Source organism: Apium graveolens, chromosome 8 (assembly GCF_009905375.1).
Source record: "Apium graveolens cultivar Ventura chromosome 8, ASM990537v1, whole genome shotgun sequence".
Lineage (NCBI taxonomy): Eukaryota > Viridiplantae > Streptophyta > Magnoliopsida > Apiales > Apiaceae > Apium > Apium graveolens.
In genome coordinates, this window is record NC_133654.1 from 35,114,959 (window position 1) to 35,133,104 (window position 18,146).

General features: G+C 35.9%; 1 protein-coding gene across 1 annotated transcript; it reads right to left on the reverse strand.

Moving 5' to 3' along the window:
• Window positions 1–1,785: 1,785 nt before the first annotated feature.
• On the reverse strand, window positions 1,786–2,388 carry LOC141679480 (secreted RxLR effector protein 161-like). The gene has a single exon (XM_074485974.1). It carries the CDS (start codon window positions 2,386–2,388, stop codon window positions 1,786–1,788), a length of 603 nt encoding a protein of 200 aa, XP_074342075.1.
• Window positions 2,389–18,146: the final 15,758 nt, after the last annotated feature.

The following is an 18,146-nucleotide window of genomic DNA, read 5'->3' on the forward strand; positions in this document are numbered from 1 at the left end:
CTTTGTGGTGCACCTGCTACTTTTCAGAGATGCATGATGGCCATATTCTCAGACATGATTGGTACTAATGTGGAGGTGTTCATGGATGACTTTTCTGTGTTCGAGACTTCTTATGATGAGTGTTTGCATAATTTTGGCTTGGTGCTGAAAAGATGCGTTGAGACCAATCTGGTGCTCAACTGGGAAAAATTCATGGTGCAACAGGGTATCATTCTTGGGCATAAGGTATCTAGCAAAGGTCTGGAAGTGGATAAGGCGAAGGTAGGGGTTACTGAAAATCTTCCTCCACCAATCTCAGTTAAAGGAATCGGCATTTTTTTGGTCATGCGGGTTTTTATCGGCGATTCATTAATGACTTCTCCAAAATCTCTAAACCCTTATCCAATCTGTTGGAGAAGGATGTTCCCTTCAAATTCGATGAAGAATGTTTGGCTGCTTTCGTGAGTTTGAAAAAGAGTTTGACTGTAACACCTATTATTACCGCACCTGATTGCAATGAGCGCTTCGAGATGATGTGTGATGCTAGTGACTTTTTTTGGGACAACAGGATCTCGGCCCTGTGTTTTACGATATGAATTTTTTATAGAGAGCTCGAACAGAATTTTACCCTTAAGGTTTACCTCCCCTACTATATTCTACTGTATTCCTGAATTCTCCTTGGACGAAGTGTAGGCTTCGATCTCCCAAGGTTTACCTCTCCTGATAGCTCCGAAAATCCAAAACCCTAGCTGGCTTCTTGAGAAAAATGTATGCCTCTCTCAAACCCTAGGATGCTATTTTATGTGTTCTCGCACACACATGCACGCACCCTTTTTTGGCTTCAGGGGAATTAGAAAATTTATAGGCTACAGTAGGGATCATGGATAATTAGTTCGGGCCTCCCAATGACATTCTGGGCCAAGCTCAATGTCATTAACTATTAATTCAATCCATTAAAGAATTAATATTTGTACTATCTTTCCTAATTCCGTAAATTAATTATTTAATTCAGTTCCCATATTATTTGCTTATTAAATTCCCCGTGTTTAAGATATCGCATGTCCATTAATTAAATTAATTTCTAACAATCAATTTAATCAATGTCTTATATCCTTGATCATCTACTCAACCTTTTAATTGTGCAAGAACAAATCTGCCTGCAGGACTAAAGCACAATTATCTTTATGAGCTTTCAAGAGGACATCATCACCCGAAACTATTCTCCGGACACGGTTTCCTTTTATAGTTAATATCCCACTCTATATATAATGTCATTGCCCAATACATAAATTCGAAATTTAAAATAAATTACTTATTGTATGAATCAAGGCATGTGTATTAATTACAAGTGTCAATTACTATATCCGGATTAAGAACCTTAACAATAATAATATCGTAGAATCTTAGTTCTTCTTTACTATCAGAATAAAAGAACTATTCTACTATTTCGATCTCGCTCAATATACACAATTATTATTCAATAGTCAAGATAAACTATTTCTAAATAATACTTAAGTCGTTCTAGTGGTTTGTCTAACAACACTTAGACTATGAACCTTTACTATATTATATAAAGAGTCTGACAATCTAATCTTCTGCTATCCTATTTGATACTAGATTGTCTATAATATATAATACACTGACATTGTGAAAACATGCATTCAAGATTCTCAAAAGATTATTATATACTTTCAAACGAATAGTTCAGTATATACCCTAACAATCTCCCACTTATACTTAAGCTATTCTTTGGGTATATCAATGTTTATTAAAATCAATCCACAACCAACTATATAACTATGTTACCTAGTGTCTGACTCCTATCGCTTTCACGTGCTCATAAAAAGCTTTAGCCAATAAGCTCTTCGTGAAAGGATCTGCTCGGTCATCCTTTGACGCTATATAAGCCACAATAATATCTCCTCGCTTAACAAACTGCCGTATGAGGTGATACTTACGCTCTCTGTGTTTCGCTGCCTTATGGGCTCGTGGCTCTTTGGTATTCGCCACTGCACCAGTATTATCACAATAAATCGTAATTTTCCATGGCAAATTAGGAACTACATCCAAATCCAACAGGAAGTTTCGGAACCATATAGCCTCTTTGGCCACCTCACTGGCTGCTACACACTCGGCTTCCATGGTTGAGTCCGCAATGCATTTTTGCTTCACACTCCTCCATATTACGGCTCCACCTCCCAAGGTAAAAACACATCCTGAGGTGGAATTTCTCTTATACATATCTATCTGGAAATCTGAATCGGTATATCCCAGGGGAAACAAATCCGAGGACTTGTAAACTAATATATACTCCTTAGTCCTACGCAAGTACTTGAGTATTAGTTTTACTCCACTCCAATATTTTTGTCCTGGGTTAGACTGGTATCTACTAACTATGGCCTCGTACATTACATGGCATAAATTAGGTTTCCACATGCTGAAGCATAATGAACTTCCTTCATGTTCTCTATCTCCTTAGGTGTCGAAGGACACTGACTATTTGATAGAGAAAATCCTTGTATGAAAGGTAAAATACCATTCTTAGAGCCTTGCATGTTAAAACAAGCTAATACATCATTTTTGTAGGGCTCCCGAGATAAAGCCAACATCCTTTTCTTGCGATCTCTTCTTACTTTGATCCCAAGGATGTATATGGCTTCACCTAAGTCCTTCATTTCGAATTTTTTGAACAATCATGCCTTTATTGAAGACAACATCTTGACATTATTTCCAATGAGCAAAATGTCATCAACATATAGAACTAGAAAAACCACTGCATTTCCCTCACATCTCTTATACACGCATGCTTCGCTTAAACTTTGATCAAACCCATACGATTGGGCTTCCTGATCAAAACGAATGTTCTAATACCTAGAAGCTTGTTTAAGTCCATAAATAGAATTCTTAAGCTTATATACAAGATGCTCTTGACCTTCCTTAATGAATCCCTCTGATTGCTGCATATAGATGGTTTCTTCAAGACTTCCATTAAGGAAAGCTGTCTTGACATCCATTTTCCAAATCTCATAATCGAGATGAGCTGCTATAGATAAAAGAATACGGATTAACTTAAGCATGACCACTAGCAAAAAGGTTTCCTCATAATCGATACCTTCTTTCTGAGTATACCCTTTCGCAACAAGTCTTGCTTTCCAGGCTTTCACCTTTTTATCTGATCCCCTCTTTTTCTTATAGACCCTCTTACATTCAATGGGTTTTAAACCTTTGGGTGGTTCCACGAGCTCCCAGACCTGATTAGAATACATCGATTCCATCTCAGATTCCATTGCCTTTTGCCAAAAATCTGCATATTTTCCTTGCAGTGCATCTTCGTATATCCAGGGATCATCATCATGTTCACCAGAGACCAAGTTTGAAGACTCTCCCAAAAACATGAATCTATCAGGCTGACGAATAACCCTCCCACTACGACGAGGCACCAATGCGGTATTAGTGACATCTATTCAATTTTTATTTCTACACACGTCACTTTTTCGGTTGTGCATTTTGTTGTGGCTGTTCTACTTGTACTATCGGTTTCCGCGTACTATTTGTCTCTCCCACTAGTTCCTCTAAAATGACACTACTCATGGGTTTGTGATTTATTATATAGTCTTGCTCTAAGAATCTAGCATTAGTGCTTACAATGACATTCCGATTCTTCGGACTATAAAATAAATAACCTTTCATTCCCATGGGGTAGACTACAAACAACTTTACTTCTGTACGAGATTCTAACTTAGTCACGATCATGTTCAGTACATGTGTTGGACGAACCCATATCTGAATGTGTCTTAGACTCGGTTTGTCCCCGGTTCACAATTTTAAGGGGGTTTTAGAAACCAATTTAGAAGGTACTAGGTTCAGAAGATAAGCTGTTGTTTCTAAGGCATGTCCCCAAAATGACTTGGGTAAATTTGAATAATTCATCATCGATCTAACACTCTCTAAAAGAGTCCGGTTCCTTCTTTCTGCTACACCATTCTGCTGGGGTGTGCCTGGTGCAGTCAACTGGGATTCTATCCCTTTCTCTGATAGATATTCCCTAAATTCTCCAAGCCAATATTCACCACCATGATCTGATCGTAGTGACTTGATACTTTTACCAAATCACTTCTCCATTTTAGCTTTGTACTCTTTGAACTTCTCAAAGCACTCAGACTTATGGCGTAACAAATAAACGTACCCATATCTTGAATAATCGTCAATGAATGTGATGAAATAATCATAAACACCTCTTTCTTGGACATTCATGGGTCCACATAAATCAGTGTGAACCAATTCTAACACTTCTTTGGCTCTATTCCCCTTTGCTTTGAAATGCCTATTAGTAATTTTACCTTCCAAGCATGATTCACAAACTGGAAATGGCTCCACTGCCAATGAGCTTAAATGTAACGCCCCTAAATCCGGGGTAATGAATCTGGGTCGTCACGCCATCCTTCAATCATATATAACCTGTATTGATTCAATAATCCAACAGACCCCAATCTCATGCACACACACAAGTTATAGCCTTAGAAACGATGTACAAAATGTAATCTTTTTTTCTTACACTCAAATGTACTTTACATGATCTTAAACAATTATTCGTAACCTCTACATGAAGTTACAATAATTACTACTAACATCTTATACCTATCTGGATACTCTGGTCCACCTGAGACAAAACTGTAAGGGATTCTCCCCACGATTTCAAGTGACTAAGTCCCACGCCGGCATACTGGTAATCTTTTGTGTTGTGACATTTAAAAGAAACCAAGAGTGAGGAAAAATGCTCAGTCATAATAATCAATAGTATATGAAAAGACTGTTAAAGAAATTTTATTAATCCGTATAAGGATATGTATTTATTCAAAGTAGTTTTCTTGGTGATACACGCCCCTTTTCAAAACGATTATTTGATTGACTTATTAGTCTGCAAATACCTTAATGGTAAACCCCGCACCTAGGCTTGGGTTACGGTATTGCATCTCAATTCCAATTGGAAGAATATGACATTCACTGGAGTCACCGCATACGATGATCAGTCATAATACGGAAAATAGTTACCTTTTCTACTAGTAGAAGGACGACACCTTCGTATCCCGGTTATCACCCTTGCCGCATTCGGGCTACGTGTCCCATTTCGGGTATACACATACTTCACAAGTTTCTGAGTACACAAAGTACCTTCGTATGCGGAACTTTTGGTAGTCTCTCTAGTAATATAGTACTAGAGTCTACCCCTCCCTTGTCCTTTTAAGAAATCCTATCATATCTCAAGAACTCGAATCACATCGAAGTTCTCCAAGTGTTTTGCTTGGTGATAAGTACGGCTCATCTCATATTTATATATATATGTACTTCCGAGAATTTTCGGAGGAAGTACGAAGATAATGTGAGTTGACTGTTGTCAACAGATAGATAAATGAGGGGGAGTTTCTTTTGAAACTATATTCTAAATACTTAAAATATGTCGAGATAGTACTCTTTGACGATTTGAAAATATTAATATGAATTTTTGAAACTCAGAATATATTTTAAATTAGGCTTTATGATTTTTAAATGATATTAAATCATTTAATAAATATTAAATTATTAAATAATAATTATTAAATAATTAAACCTCGAATAGTTCTTCTTTAAAATAATATTTGAAATAATATTCCTCAACTAATTTAAGTTTAAGTAATTATATTAATTTTTAATATATATAAAATAATTGGTTTTAAAATAAAATAAATGTTGGAGAATACTTCTTCCTTTTTAAATGAATATATGAAATAATATTCATTGCTCGGGTAATTAAATAGAGTTGAGGTAATACGATCTTTAGAAATCATTTTTAAATAAAATTCGAGGTACTTTAATATTTCGCAAGAGGACATCGAGTCCCTTCGAATAAAATAGCTACAGACTTTTAATCGTCCAAAACATCTCCGGGATGATTCCCGGGTTTATACTTTATAAAAACTTACCAACTCTCGGTCTTACAACTTATACATTGTTAGTGTATACTGAAAATATTTATTTGAAGTATGTACATTTATTTCTGGCCAGTTTATTTGAGAATCATTTGAATGTTTACATGTTGTCTAATATTATATATTGTGAACAATCTAGTATCAAATGGGATACAGAATATTAGATTGTTAAATACGGTTATATAATATAATAAGGTTCACAACACATGTGGTGTTGGACAATCCACTGGTATGGCTGTAGTATTATTTAGATTAGTTTATATTGACTAATAAATAATACCAGTATACTTTGTGTATATTGAATAGGATCAAATTTAGAATTGTTCCCTTAATACTGATTAAGAAGGAGAACTAAGATTCTATGTTATTATTAATGCTTAGGTTCTTAATCCGGAAATAGTAATTGACACGTGTATATTATTTACATGCTTTGATTTATATATGAAATAATTCTTTTGAATTATATCATTATATTTTGGGTGATGGAATTATATACATGGTGGATATTATTTATTGAAGGAATCCATGTCCTGATAATATTCGGGTTAATGATGTCCCCTTGAAAGCTCAAAAAGATTTAATTATGTGAAAACCCTGCAGGTGGAATTTATTCTGGCATAATTAAATAAAGGTTGAGTGGATGATCAAGGATAAAAGATATTAATTAAATAAATTATCAGTAATTTATTTAATTAATGGACATATGATATTTTAAACATGGGGAATTTAATAAGCAAATAATATTGGAACCGAATTAATTAAATTACGGTTTTAGGAAAGGTAGTGCAAATATTAATTATTTAGTGGATTGAATTAATATTTAATTACATTGGGCTAGGCTCAAGATGTAATTAGAAGGCCCAACCTAATTATCCATGGTCCCTATTGTAGCCTATATATATTCTTATTCTCTTCTTGCTTGGAATTGTGTGAAAACATATTGTAGCCACCAAGGAGTAAGAAGAGAGGATAACTTGAGAAGACGGAGGCCACACTTCGCTCAAGGGAATTTGGGAATACAATAGAAGAGCGTGGAATCAACCATTAACAAGGTAATCTTTTTTTCGGAATCTTTATCGTAAAACGTAGTAACACCCCAAGTCCGTGGTTCCCAACAATTGGTATCAAGAGCCTGGTAATGGTTTCTACGTTTTATGATATAATGTCCATGTCGTAATTATATATGCGTGTATATAGTGTTTTGCTTGTATTGGTTTTGATGCAGGTTGTTAATCCACTATTATGGCCATGTATATTTTAATTATATGTTTGGAACCCACGTGGTTTAATCGTGGTTAATTTTTGTTTTGGTTTCCACGTGGTTTAATCGTGGTTGTAATTTACACGAGGGTTGATCGTGTTAGAATAGATTTTACAAAATTAGTTTTGTATTAGATCTATTTTTTGTAATTGTTCCGGGTATTTTGTAATAGTTATGTGCGATCGGAAATCAATTTCGGTAGTTTTTTTGTTCCGCTGTGCAATTAGATGGGGCTGCTGGGGCTGCTGGGGCTGCTGGTGCTGCTGGTGCTGCTGGGGCTGCTGGGGCTGCTGGGGCTGAGCAGCTGGGGCTGAGCAGCTGGGGCTGCTGGGGCTGCTGGGGGCGTCGGGGCGCGCTTGGGGCAGATTTTTTTTTAGAGCTGGATTTTTTTTCAAGGGCCATAATAGTGGAAATTTTATTTTAATTTTTTCCATTAAATTTTAATTATTGCTTTAATTTATTGATTATGTTTGTCATTAATTATGTGTGTAATTATTTTAAAATTGCATGTTTAACTTAATTAGGACGACATGGACATAAATTTTATTTATTGCTTTAATTAAATGTTATATGTTGCTAAAATTATGTGTGTATTTTGAATGCATGATTAGACATAATTATAACAACATAGGGCCCCATTTAATTTTAAAATTCCTCAATTTTAATATATAAAAAAAATCTAAGTGGGAGATGGAATTAATATGAAATTAAATCCCATGGTCTCCATTATTGGTTGTAGGTAATTTAACATAAAAACGAATATAAATTATATATACATCACCCATCATGGCATGTAATTTATGGTGTCTAGAATGTTATAGAAATTACTAGAACAAACTTCTTAAATTAATAAATTTTGAAAGGAATAAATACGGATTTTCTTTATTTCTGATTTGGGGCGATTTTGTCAAAAAACGGGTTCATCGAACTTGTAAAGCTGTGGGTTTTAAGCGAGACCGATGTGACTCCTCCACTACCTGGAAATCAAACCATTGATGAATATTGAATTGAAGTATTCTATTCAAGGCAAAATTACGAATATTGGAAGGTATACACGTCACCCATCGTGGCGTACCAAGTTCCATAGATTTCGAATAATTTAAGATTTGATGATGGTATACACTTAGCTATGAAAAATAATATAGTCCACCCCAATGTGGCATATTGTTTAGTAATAGGACCGAAGTAACATTTAAACAAAATTAGGTGGTATACATGTCACACATCGTGGCGTACCAGAAGCTTATGGTGTTTATATGTTAGTGCATTAAATTTTAATAATTGTTAGAGGAATCAATAGATCTTAATAATTAATGCACCCTTATTTATGTGATGTTTTTATGCATAATTCTCAAGATAAAATGGGTTTTAATCCACTATTCACCATACTTAAGGATAACAAACTTACCGGACATAACTATATTGAATGGAAACGAAATTTGGACACTGTGTTGACTGCTGAGGAGTACAAGTTTTGCACTTATGAACCCAAGCCTGAACAGCCTGCTGCTGATGCTCCTGAAGATGAGAAAGAGTATTATAAATGGTGGATTAAGGCTGATGAGATGTCGCGATATTACATTCTGGCAGCAATGTCGGGTGTTTTGCAGCATCAGCATCAGTCTATGGCCACTGCTTCGGATATGCTCTTTAATCTCAAGGAACTTTTTGGAGATCAGAATAGGGCTGCTAGGCAAGTAGCCATGAAGGCTTTAATGAACACTCAGATGGCTGAAGGCACACCTGTAAGGGATCATGTTCTCAAGATGATGTCGCATCTGAATGAGATAGAGATCCTTGGTGCTGAACTTGACGGGGAAACCCAGATTGACATTATCCTTATGAGCTTGTCCAAGAGTTTTGAGCAGTTCCGCTTGAATTACAACATGAACAAGAGGCAGTATAGTCTCGCGGAACTGCTGACAGAATTCAGGCAGCTGAAGGTTTATTTCGGCAGAGTGTTCAAGTGAATGTGGCTGAGAAAGGTTCTTCCTCTAAGCCGAAAGGTATTAAGAAGAAGAAAAAGGCTCAGACACAGAAAGCTGTGAAGGCAGTGGGAGTTCAGGGTGGTGTGAAAAAGCCTAAGGGAAAGTGCTTCAGATGCAAACAGTCAGGTCACTGGAAACAGGATTGTCCTCTTCCTAAGAAGACAAACAATACTGGTATGTCTCTTTCTCTAGTTACAGAAACATTTATAGCGGCTATATCTACGAGCACTTGGTGTGTAGATACAGGAGCCACTGATCATATTTGTAATTCTATGCAGGGGTTCCAGCTATCCAGAATGCTTAGAGATGGTGAGATATACGTGTTCATGGGAGATGCTACGAAAGTAGCAGTAGTTGTAGTAGGAGTTATTCATTTATCTTTTGGTTCTAATAGGATTTTGGTTTTGAACAATTGTCTTTATGTACCTTCTTTTAGAAGGAATTTAATTTCGGATTCTGAACTTGCTTTGGATGGTTATAATGTTTGTTTGGATCGTAATGTTTCTATTATGATGAATAAACGAATTATATGTTCTGGTACATTGTAAGACAATTTGTATATAATTAATCCTAGTCAACCTGCACTGCAACTGCAATTTAGGGAATTGAACAACACATCTTCTAACTGTACTAAAAGAAAGGAAACTTCTAGTTTGAACCAAACATATCTTTGGCACTTGAGATTAGGTCATATTAACTTGAGGGGGATTCAAAGACTGGTAGTAGACGGGCCTTTAAGCTCATTGACAGTGGAGCCATTTCCAGTTTGTGAATCCTGCTTGGAAGGTAAAATGACTAATAGGCCTTTCAAGGCAAAGGGGAATAGAGCCAAACAAGTGTTATAATTGGTTCACTCTGATTTATGTGGACCCATGAATATCCAAGCAAGAGGTGGTTATGAATATTTCGTCACTTTCATTGATGATTATTCTAGATATGGGTACGTTTATTTGTTGCGCCGTAAGTCTGAGTGCTTTGATAAGTTCAAAGAGTACAAAGCTAAAATGGAGAAGCGACTTAATAAAAGTATCAAGTCACTACGATCAGATCGTGGTGGCGAATACTTGCTTGGAGAATTTAGGGAATATTTATCAGAAAATGGGATAGAATCCCAGTTAACTACACCAGGCACACCCCAGCAGAACGGTGTAGCAGAGAGAAGGAATTGGACTCTATTAGAGAGTGTTAGATCGATGATGAGTTATTCGGATTTACCCAAGTCATTTTGGGGACATGCCTTAGAGACAACAGCTTATCTTCTGAACTTAGTACCTTCTAAGTCAGTTCCTAAAACCCCCTTAGAATTGTGGATCGGGGATAAACCGAGTCTAAGACATATTCGAATATGGGGTTGTCTAGCACAAGAACGCGACTAAGTTAGAATCTCGTACAGAAGTAAGGTTGTTTGTAGGATACCCCATGGGAATGAAAGGATATTTATTTTATAGTCCGAAGAATCGGGATGTCATTGTTAGCACCAATGCAAGATTCTTAGAGGAGGAATATATAATGAATCACAAACCCATGAGTAGTGTCGTTTTAGAGGAACTAGTGGGAGGGATAAATAATACCCATGAAGCTGTAGTACAAGTAGAACAACCACAACATAATGTACAACCTGTCACTAATACCGCACCAGTGCCTCGTCATAGTGGGAGGGTTGTTCAACAGCCTGAAAGATTCATGTTTTCGGGAGAGTCTTCGGACTTGGTCTCTGGTGAACATGATGATGATCCCCGTACATACGAAGAGGCAGCACAAGACAAAGATGCAGATCTTTGGCAAAAGGCGATGGAATCTGAGATAGAATCAATGTATTCTAATCAGGTATGGGAGCTCGTGGAACCACCCAAAGGTATAAAACCTATTGGATGTAAGTGGATCTACATGAAAAAGAGGGGATTAGATAAAAAGGTGAAAGCCTGGAAAGCAAGACTTGTTGCGAAAGGGTATACTTAGAAAGAAGGTATCGATTATGAGGAAACCTTTTCACCGGTAGTCATGCTTAAGTCAATCTGTATTCTTTTATCTATAGCAGCTCATCTCGATTATGAGATTTGGCAAATGGATGTCAAGACAGCTTTTCTTAATGGAAGTCTTGAAGAAACCATCTATATGCAGCAACCAAAAGGATTCATTAAGGAAGGCCAAGAGCATCTGGTATGTAAGCTTAAGAGGTCTATTTATGGACTTAAACAAGCTTCTAGAGACTGGGATATTCGTTTTGATCAGGCAGTCCAGTCATATGGATTTGATCAAAGTCCAAGCGAATCGTGTGTGTATAAGAGAAGTGAAGGTAATGCAGTGGTTTTTCTAGTACTATATGTAGATGATATTTTACTCATTGGAAACAATGTTGAGATGTTGTCATCAGTAAATGCATGGTTGTTCAAACAATTTGACATGAAGGACTTAGGTGAAGTGGCATACATCCTTGGGATCAAAGTTATAAGGGATCGCAAGAAAAGGATGTTGGCTTTATCTCAAGAGCCCTACATTGATGAAGTATTAGCTCATTTTAACATGCAGAACTCCAAGAAAGGTTTTTTTACCTTTTAAGCATGGAGTTGCTCTATCTAAGAAGCAGTGTCCTTCGACACCTAAGGATATAGAGAGCATGAAAGCACTTCCTTATGCTTCAGCATGTGGAAGCTTAATGTATGCTATGTTATGTACGAGGCCTGACATCTGCTTTGCTGTAGGCATGGTTAGTAGATATCAGCCAAACCCAGGTCAGGAACATTGGAGTGTAGTAAAAACTATACTCAAGTACCTGAGAAGGACTAAGGAGTATATGTTAATATACAAGGCCTCAGATCTATTTCCTTTGGGATATACTGATTGAGATTTCCAATCAGATAGGGATAAGAGGAAATCAACCTCGGGATATGTTTTTACTTTGGGAGGTGGAGCCGTTATATGGAGGAGTGTAAAGCAGAAATGCATTGCAGACTCGACCATGGAGGCCGAGTACGTGGCGGCCTCTGAGGCTGCCAAGGAGGCTGTATGGTTCAGGAACTTCCTTTTGGACTTAGATGTGGTACCTAATTTGCCTAGGAGCTTGACGGTGTATTGTGATAACACTGGTGTTGTGGCAAATTCAAAGGAACCGCGAGACCACAAAGCAGCTAAACATATTGAACGTAAGTATCATCTCATACGAGGAATCGTAAAGCGAGGGGATATAGTTGTGGCTCACATATCATCAGAAGACAATCGAGCAGATCCCTTCACAAAGAGCTTGCCAACCAAGGTTTTTGACAAGCATATGGAAGCGATATGAGTCAGATGGATGGACACATAGATTTTTATGTAATAGTGGATTAAATAAACACTGATGTACACATAGAATATTTTGAGTATAAGTGGGAGATTGTTAGTGTATACTGAAAATATTTATTTGAAGTATGTACATTTATTTCTGGCCAGTTTATTTGAGAATCATTTGAATGTTTACATGTTGTCTAATATTATATAGTGTGAACAATCTAGTATCAAATGGGATACAGAATATTAGATTGTTAAATACGGTTATATAATATAATAAGGTTCACAGCACATGTGGTGTTGGACAATCCACTTGTATGACTGTAGTATTATTTAGATTAGTTTATATTGACTAATAAATAATACTAGTATACTTTGTGTATATTGAACAGGATCAAATTTAGAATTGTTCCCTTAATACTGATTAAGAAGGAGAACTAAGATTCTATGTTATTATTAATGCTTAGGTTCTTAATCCGGAAATAGTAATTGACACGTGTATATTATTTACATGCTTTGATTTATATATGAAATAATTCTTTTGAATTATATCATTATATTTTGGGTGATGGAATTATATACATGGTGGATATTATTTATTGAAGGAATCCATGTCCTGATAATATTCGGGTTAATGATGTCCCCTTGAAAGCTCAAAAAGATTTAATTATGTGAAACCCTGCAGGTGGAATTTATTCTGGCATAATTAAATAAATGTTGAGTGGATGATCAAGGATAAAAGATATTAATTAAATAAATTATCAGTAATTTATTTAATTAATGGACATATGATATTTTAAACATGGGGAATTTAATAAGCAAATAATATTGGAACCGAATTAATTAAATTACGGTATTAGGAAAGGTAGTGCAAATATTAATTCTTTAGTGGATTGAATTAATATTTAATTACATTGGGCTAGGCTCAAGATGTAATTAGAAGGCCCAACCTAATTATCCATGGTCCCTATTGTAGCATATATATATTCTTATTCTCTTCTTGCTTGGAATTGTGTGAAAACATATTGTAGCCACCAAGGAGCAAGAAGAGAGGATAACTTGAGAAGACGGAGGCCACACTTCGCTCAAGGGAATTTGGGAATACAATAGAAGAGCGTGGAATCAACCATTAACAAGGTAATCTTCTTTTCGTAATCTATATCATAAAACGTAGTAACACCCCAAGTCCGTGGTTCCCAACATACATCACGCTCTACTATAGCGTTAATATTCTTAATTAAAACACTTCCGGAATACTTTCGGGTTTTCATCAAATTATACTGACCGATCATCGGTCTAAAATATACTCCTCATATATACAACGCTACTCTCTAGCGTTATCGATTGAAATTCAGTAATATTCATATACCAAATCATTAACATATCGTATGATATTTTATATCACAATTCGTAAAATATCATATTACAACATCATGTATATAGTATTTATTTGAAAACAAACACAATACAACAGTTTTGAAAATGTAGGGTTTGAAAACTCGCCCGAAGTCCAAGATACGTTTCCCGACTTCCTCTCGTTCCGGGTTTTCTGATCAAGAAATATCATAATCTTAATCAGTATTCCTAATCCCATCACCAACTCATAATTCTAATAAGTACGATACATTATAATTTTCAATATTCGACCGCCTCAAAATCAGTATCAATCCTTGGTCAAAACGGACAGTCAAAGTGGTCTTCTAGAGTTGACTTTACCAAATGTTACTATTACGCGACTCGCACTCTATCATTTTTAATAAATTGTAAAATTAATATTTTGGTACGAAACCACCTCAAGGAGGTTCTTGAGTGCTATTAATATTTATCATAAAAGTTTCATTTTGATAAAATGAGTTTAATAGGTTAAAAGCATTTTAAAAGTTCGGTCAACTACGGAGTTTTACTATTCATACCGCTTTAACTAAAATGTCGATATCTCTCAAACCGTTAACTCAATTGATGCATCGTTTTCACGTGCACGATCTAGACAAAATTTAGAACACATCATATGAAAATGGTTTTCTGTTCACAGGGGTGAAAATCCCGAAGTGGCAGTTTCCTAACAGGGGGTTATTTTTGACGTTCGTACTCCGCGCGACCTCGGCTCCGACATTATTATAAAATTTAACATTCAACATTTTTACTTGAAATTTTTATAGCAGTTAAAGAGCTCTATTTCTTAATCTCTGTAAAAATTCATGATTTTTAAATATTTTTAAGTCGATCAATTATATTTACAAACTTCGTAATTTGTAGCAGTTTTATCGCGTAAATCACTTTTACTAAAACGGTCATGACTTTTGATCCGTAAATTGAAATCAAGTGATACAAGTGCCTAAACGATCCTAATCAAGTCTCACTTTTTAAGAAACTACAGTTTATTCATTAGGGAAATTCTGCAGAATCTTAAGTTGAGTTTTGTTCATTTTAACGAGGTTACGATTACGATCCGAGTTTCGTTTACTTCTGAAATCATTATACCACCATCAACAACCATCAAATTATCATCTTAAGACAAACTCCTCTCAATAACATCATGTTCTTGAGGCAATAATCATCAACCTTAAAACTAATTAACTAAACATCAAGATAATATCGAATCAATCATCAAAACCATACTTATATCCAAGATCCTTACTTTTCTTGAAACTTAAAACTTAAACCAAGTTTGGATGAATGTTTATACCTTCCTTGAAACTTGTTAATACTTAATAGAGTCCTGAGATCCTTGATGAAGCCTTGCTCTAGCTTTAGGAGCCTTAAACTTCCATGAAAAATCAAGAAAACAAGTTAGTGATTTTCGGAGTTACTATTTACCCTCAACTTCAAACATTTTTTTGAACTTGAAAACTTCATGGATGGGCTTGAAATTTGGTGAGTGACTTACCAATGATATGGAAGAGGTTTGGTAAAAATTTGGTGATTTGTGAATGAGTAGAACATGAGATATGAATTTTTCTTTCCATGGTGTTCTTGAAAATAAGCATTGTTCTTGAAGAGAGAGAGCTTTTATGTGTTTTCTTGAATGCTTCTTTTGAAAGTCTAGTGATATAATCATGTATATATCACCTAGTACTAGGAAATCAATAAAAACCTTGCTAGCCATCCTAGGTTTCAAGCTATTCTATTTAGTTTAGATCCTAGGTTACTATTTGCTAGCTTTTAGGTTATCATTTCCTATCTAGCTAGGTTACTATTTGGTTACTTGACCATGGTTAGTTTCTTACTCTATTTAGATTGTATACTTATATTGGTTTGATTCATTTATTTATTCATTTACGCGTTCGCTCGATTGCTTATTTGTTTTCGTAATAAATTCTCGTAAACGGTTCGCGATGTAAATTATTTCTTATGCGTTCTTTATATTTTAAAGTATCGTACTCAGATATGAGTTTTTAGGATTTTAAATTTGTAATTATATTGTGATTCTCGTAATTCTTGATGGTTCATAGATGTGGTTGTTTTTAAAAGTTCGTTTTCTTCGAAAACTAATAGCGTTTACATACACTAATTTGGTACGTATAATCACAATATCAACTCAGAATCTTAAATTAAAAACTCGTACATGGTGTGGTCGCAAAACTTTTTATTAAACCGCAAGGTTACTATTCATAAAGATCTTTTACCGATGTCAAAAATTTGGGTTTTTACAGTCTTTCCCCTTAAAAGGATTCCGTCCCGGAATCAGTTTAGAAATAGGCAGGGATACGCTTCTCACATGACCACCTCGAGTTCTCACATTGACTTCGCAGTATTGGATCTCTTCATAAAATTTCCACTCACCCCTCAAATATATTTCCGGGTACTCGTCCTTGTAGACCTATGACCTTTACACATTATTCCACAAACGCTAAGTCTAGCTACAAGTTTATTAGCTCATTTTCAATCATATGTTTGGTGTTGACGGTTAAATTTCCTAACCTCAATTTGTGGTACTCGTTATAAACTTGGCGACCATTCGACGATGTTGCTAATTTATAAACCAACTTTCTTAGTCCTTTAAAGATTACAACTGGTCCAATAAACCTTGGGTTCAACATTCCTTTATCTTCCGAATCCCATCATTCCCTCCCCGGGAGGCACTTTCAATAATACTTGGTCTGTTACGTCGTACTCTCTGTCCTTATAGTTCTGGTCCGCATATCTCTAGTATTCATCATGGGCTGCCACTAGCCGGGTTCTGATAAATTCTATAAATTTCTTTGGTCTGTTGATTCAACTATGGTCCAAGTATCCTCCACTTACCAACTTCTTCCCAAAATAAGGGAGAACGATTCTATCTTCCGTACAAAGCTTTGTTGTCATTCCAATGCCCGCATGATAACTCGTTATTGTCGGTAATTCGATTAACGTCAACTGGTCACTTCATTTCCCTTAAAAATCTAAAATATGGATGATTAGCGCATCTTCTAGTGTTAGGAATCATCCTTCAACTTACTCGTTTCCCCCTCCATCGCTCCTACTAGTGCTGGTGTTTCGTTCCTTAACGTTTTCCCATTTTGGCGCATCATCTCTGTCGATTATTTTATATAAGAAGTCCTCGTTGCATTTCTACACGTTTGTCTCTTGTTATACGTTTAGTGTCAGATTTAACATTTCTTCCCGTAGTAACGTAAGGCACGTCGGGTCCTGTTGCCATCTTTAGGGAAGGGCCATTTCATACGCAATTGATTGATGCACTTTTAGAGTCATGGAACGCTCAGCTTCCGCTATCGGTTAGACTTCTTTAATCATTTCCCGTATAATATTTGTAATACTACGATACCTTCCAGGTCGTATTCATTATTCTCGCTAGCGCATTAGACGTATTCGCGTTTATTGGAAATTTCTACTAGTGACCTTATAAAGGGCGTGTACGATCTTCTTTGCCTTTAGTCAGCTTTAACCATAACATCCTTCGTTCTTCCACGTTGTCCTTCGTAAGGGATACCGGCGTCTATTTTCCGTATGCTCGCGTGGTAAGTATATCTATACGAATTTTCTGTCAGCGATAGACGATTCTCCTAACCATTCCAAATAAAGGCAAGCCAATAGACGTATCTTCAATGGTCTGGATAGTCCTCCCATCCTACTTCTCGATTTAAGAACTGTAAGTCATGCCTCTGTTCGTCCTTTCTCGCAAAATATCTTATGAAATAACCCAGTTGTGAAATTAATTCTTGGTTCCTTGCGTAGCACAATATCACAGGGTCTCTCTATCACCAATTATCTCTTTCATGTTCATAACAATTTTGTAGAGTGGAGATCTATCATTTGTATAATAAAATAAGCGGTCTTATTTAATCTATCACTCAAAATCCTCAAATAGCACGATGGCTAACTTGGTTCTTGATAATCCTCCTTCAAAATTTATTATAATTAACTCTTACTCCCATTTAGGTCATCTATAAGTCGTAATCGCCAAAATTTTAATCCTCGCCTTTCCGTTTTCACTTTCAACCATGTCGAGTACTTACTTGCCTAATCAATGACATACCTTTCATATTCGGTCATGTCTAATATCCTTTTATGTTTTTAGGCATCTTTAAGTCTTCTTTGTTGAGTAATAAAGGGTTCTATTCACCTTGTCTCAACTTCAAAATTCATTCATGCGATCCTTCGCATCAGTTGTCTTGAAATTTGTCATCCCCAATATATCTTTTCCTACTTAAAGTGTCGGCCACCACATAGGCCTTTCCTTGATGA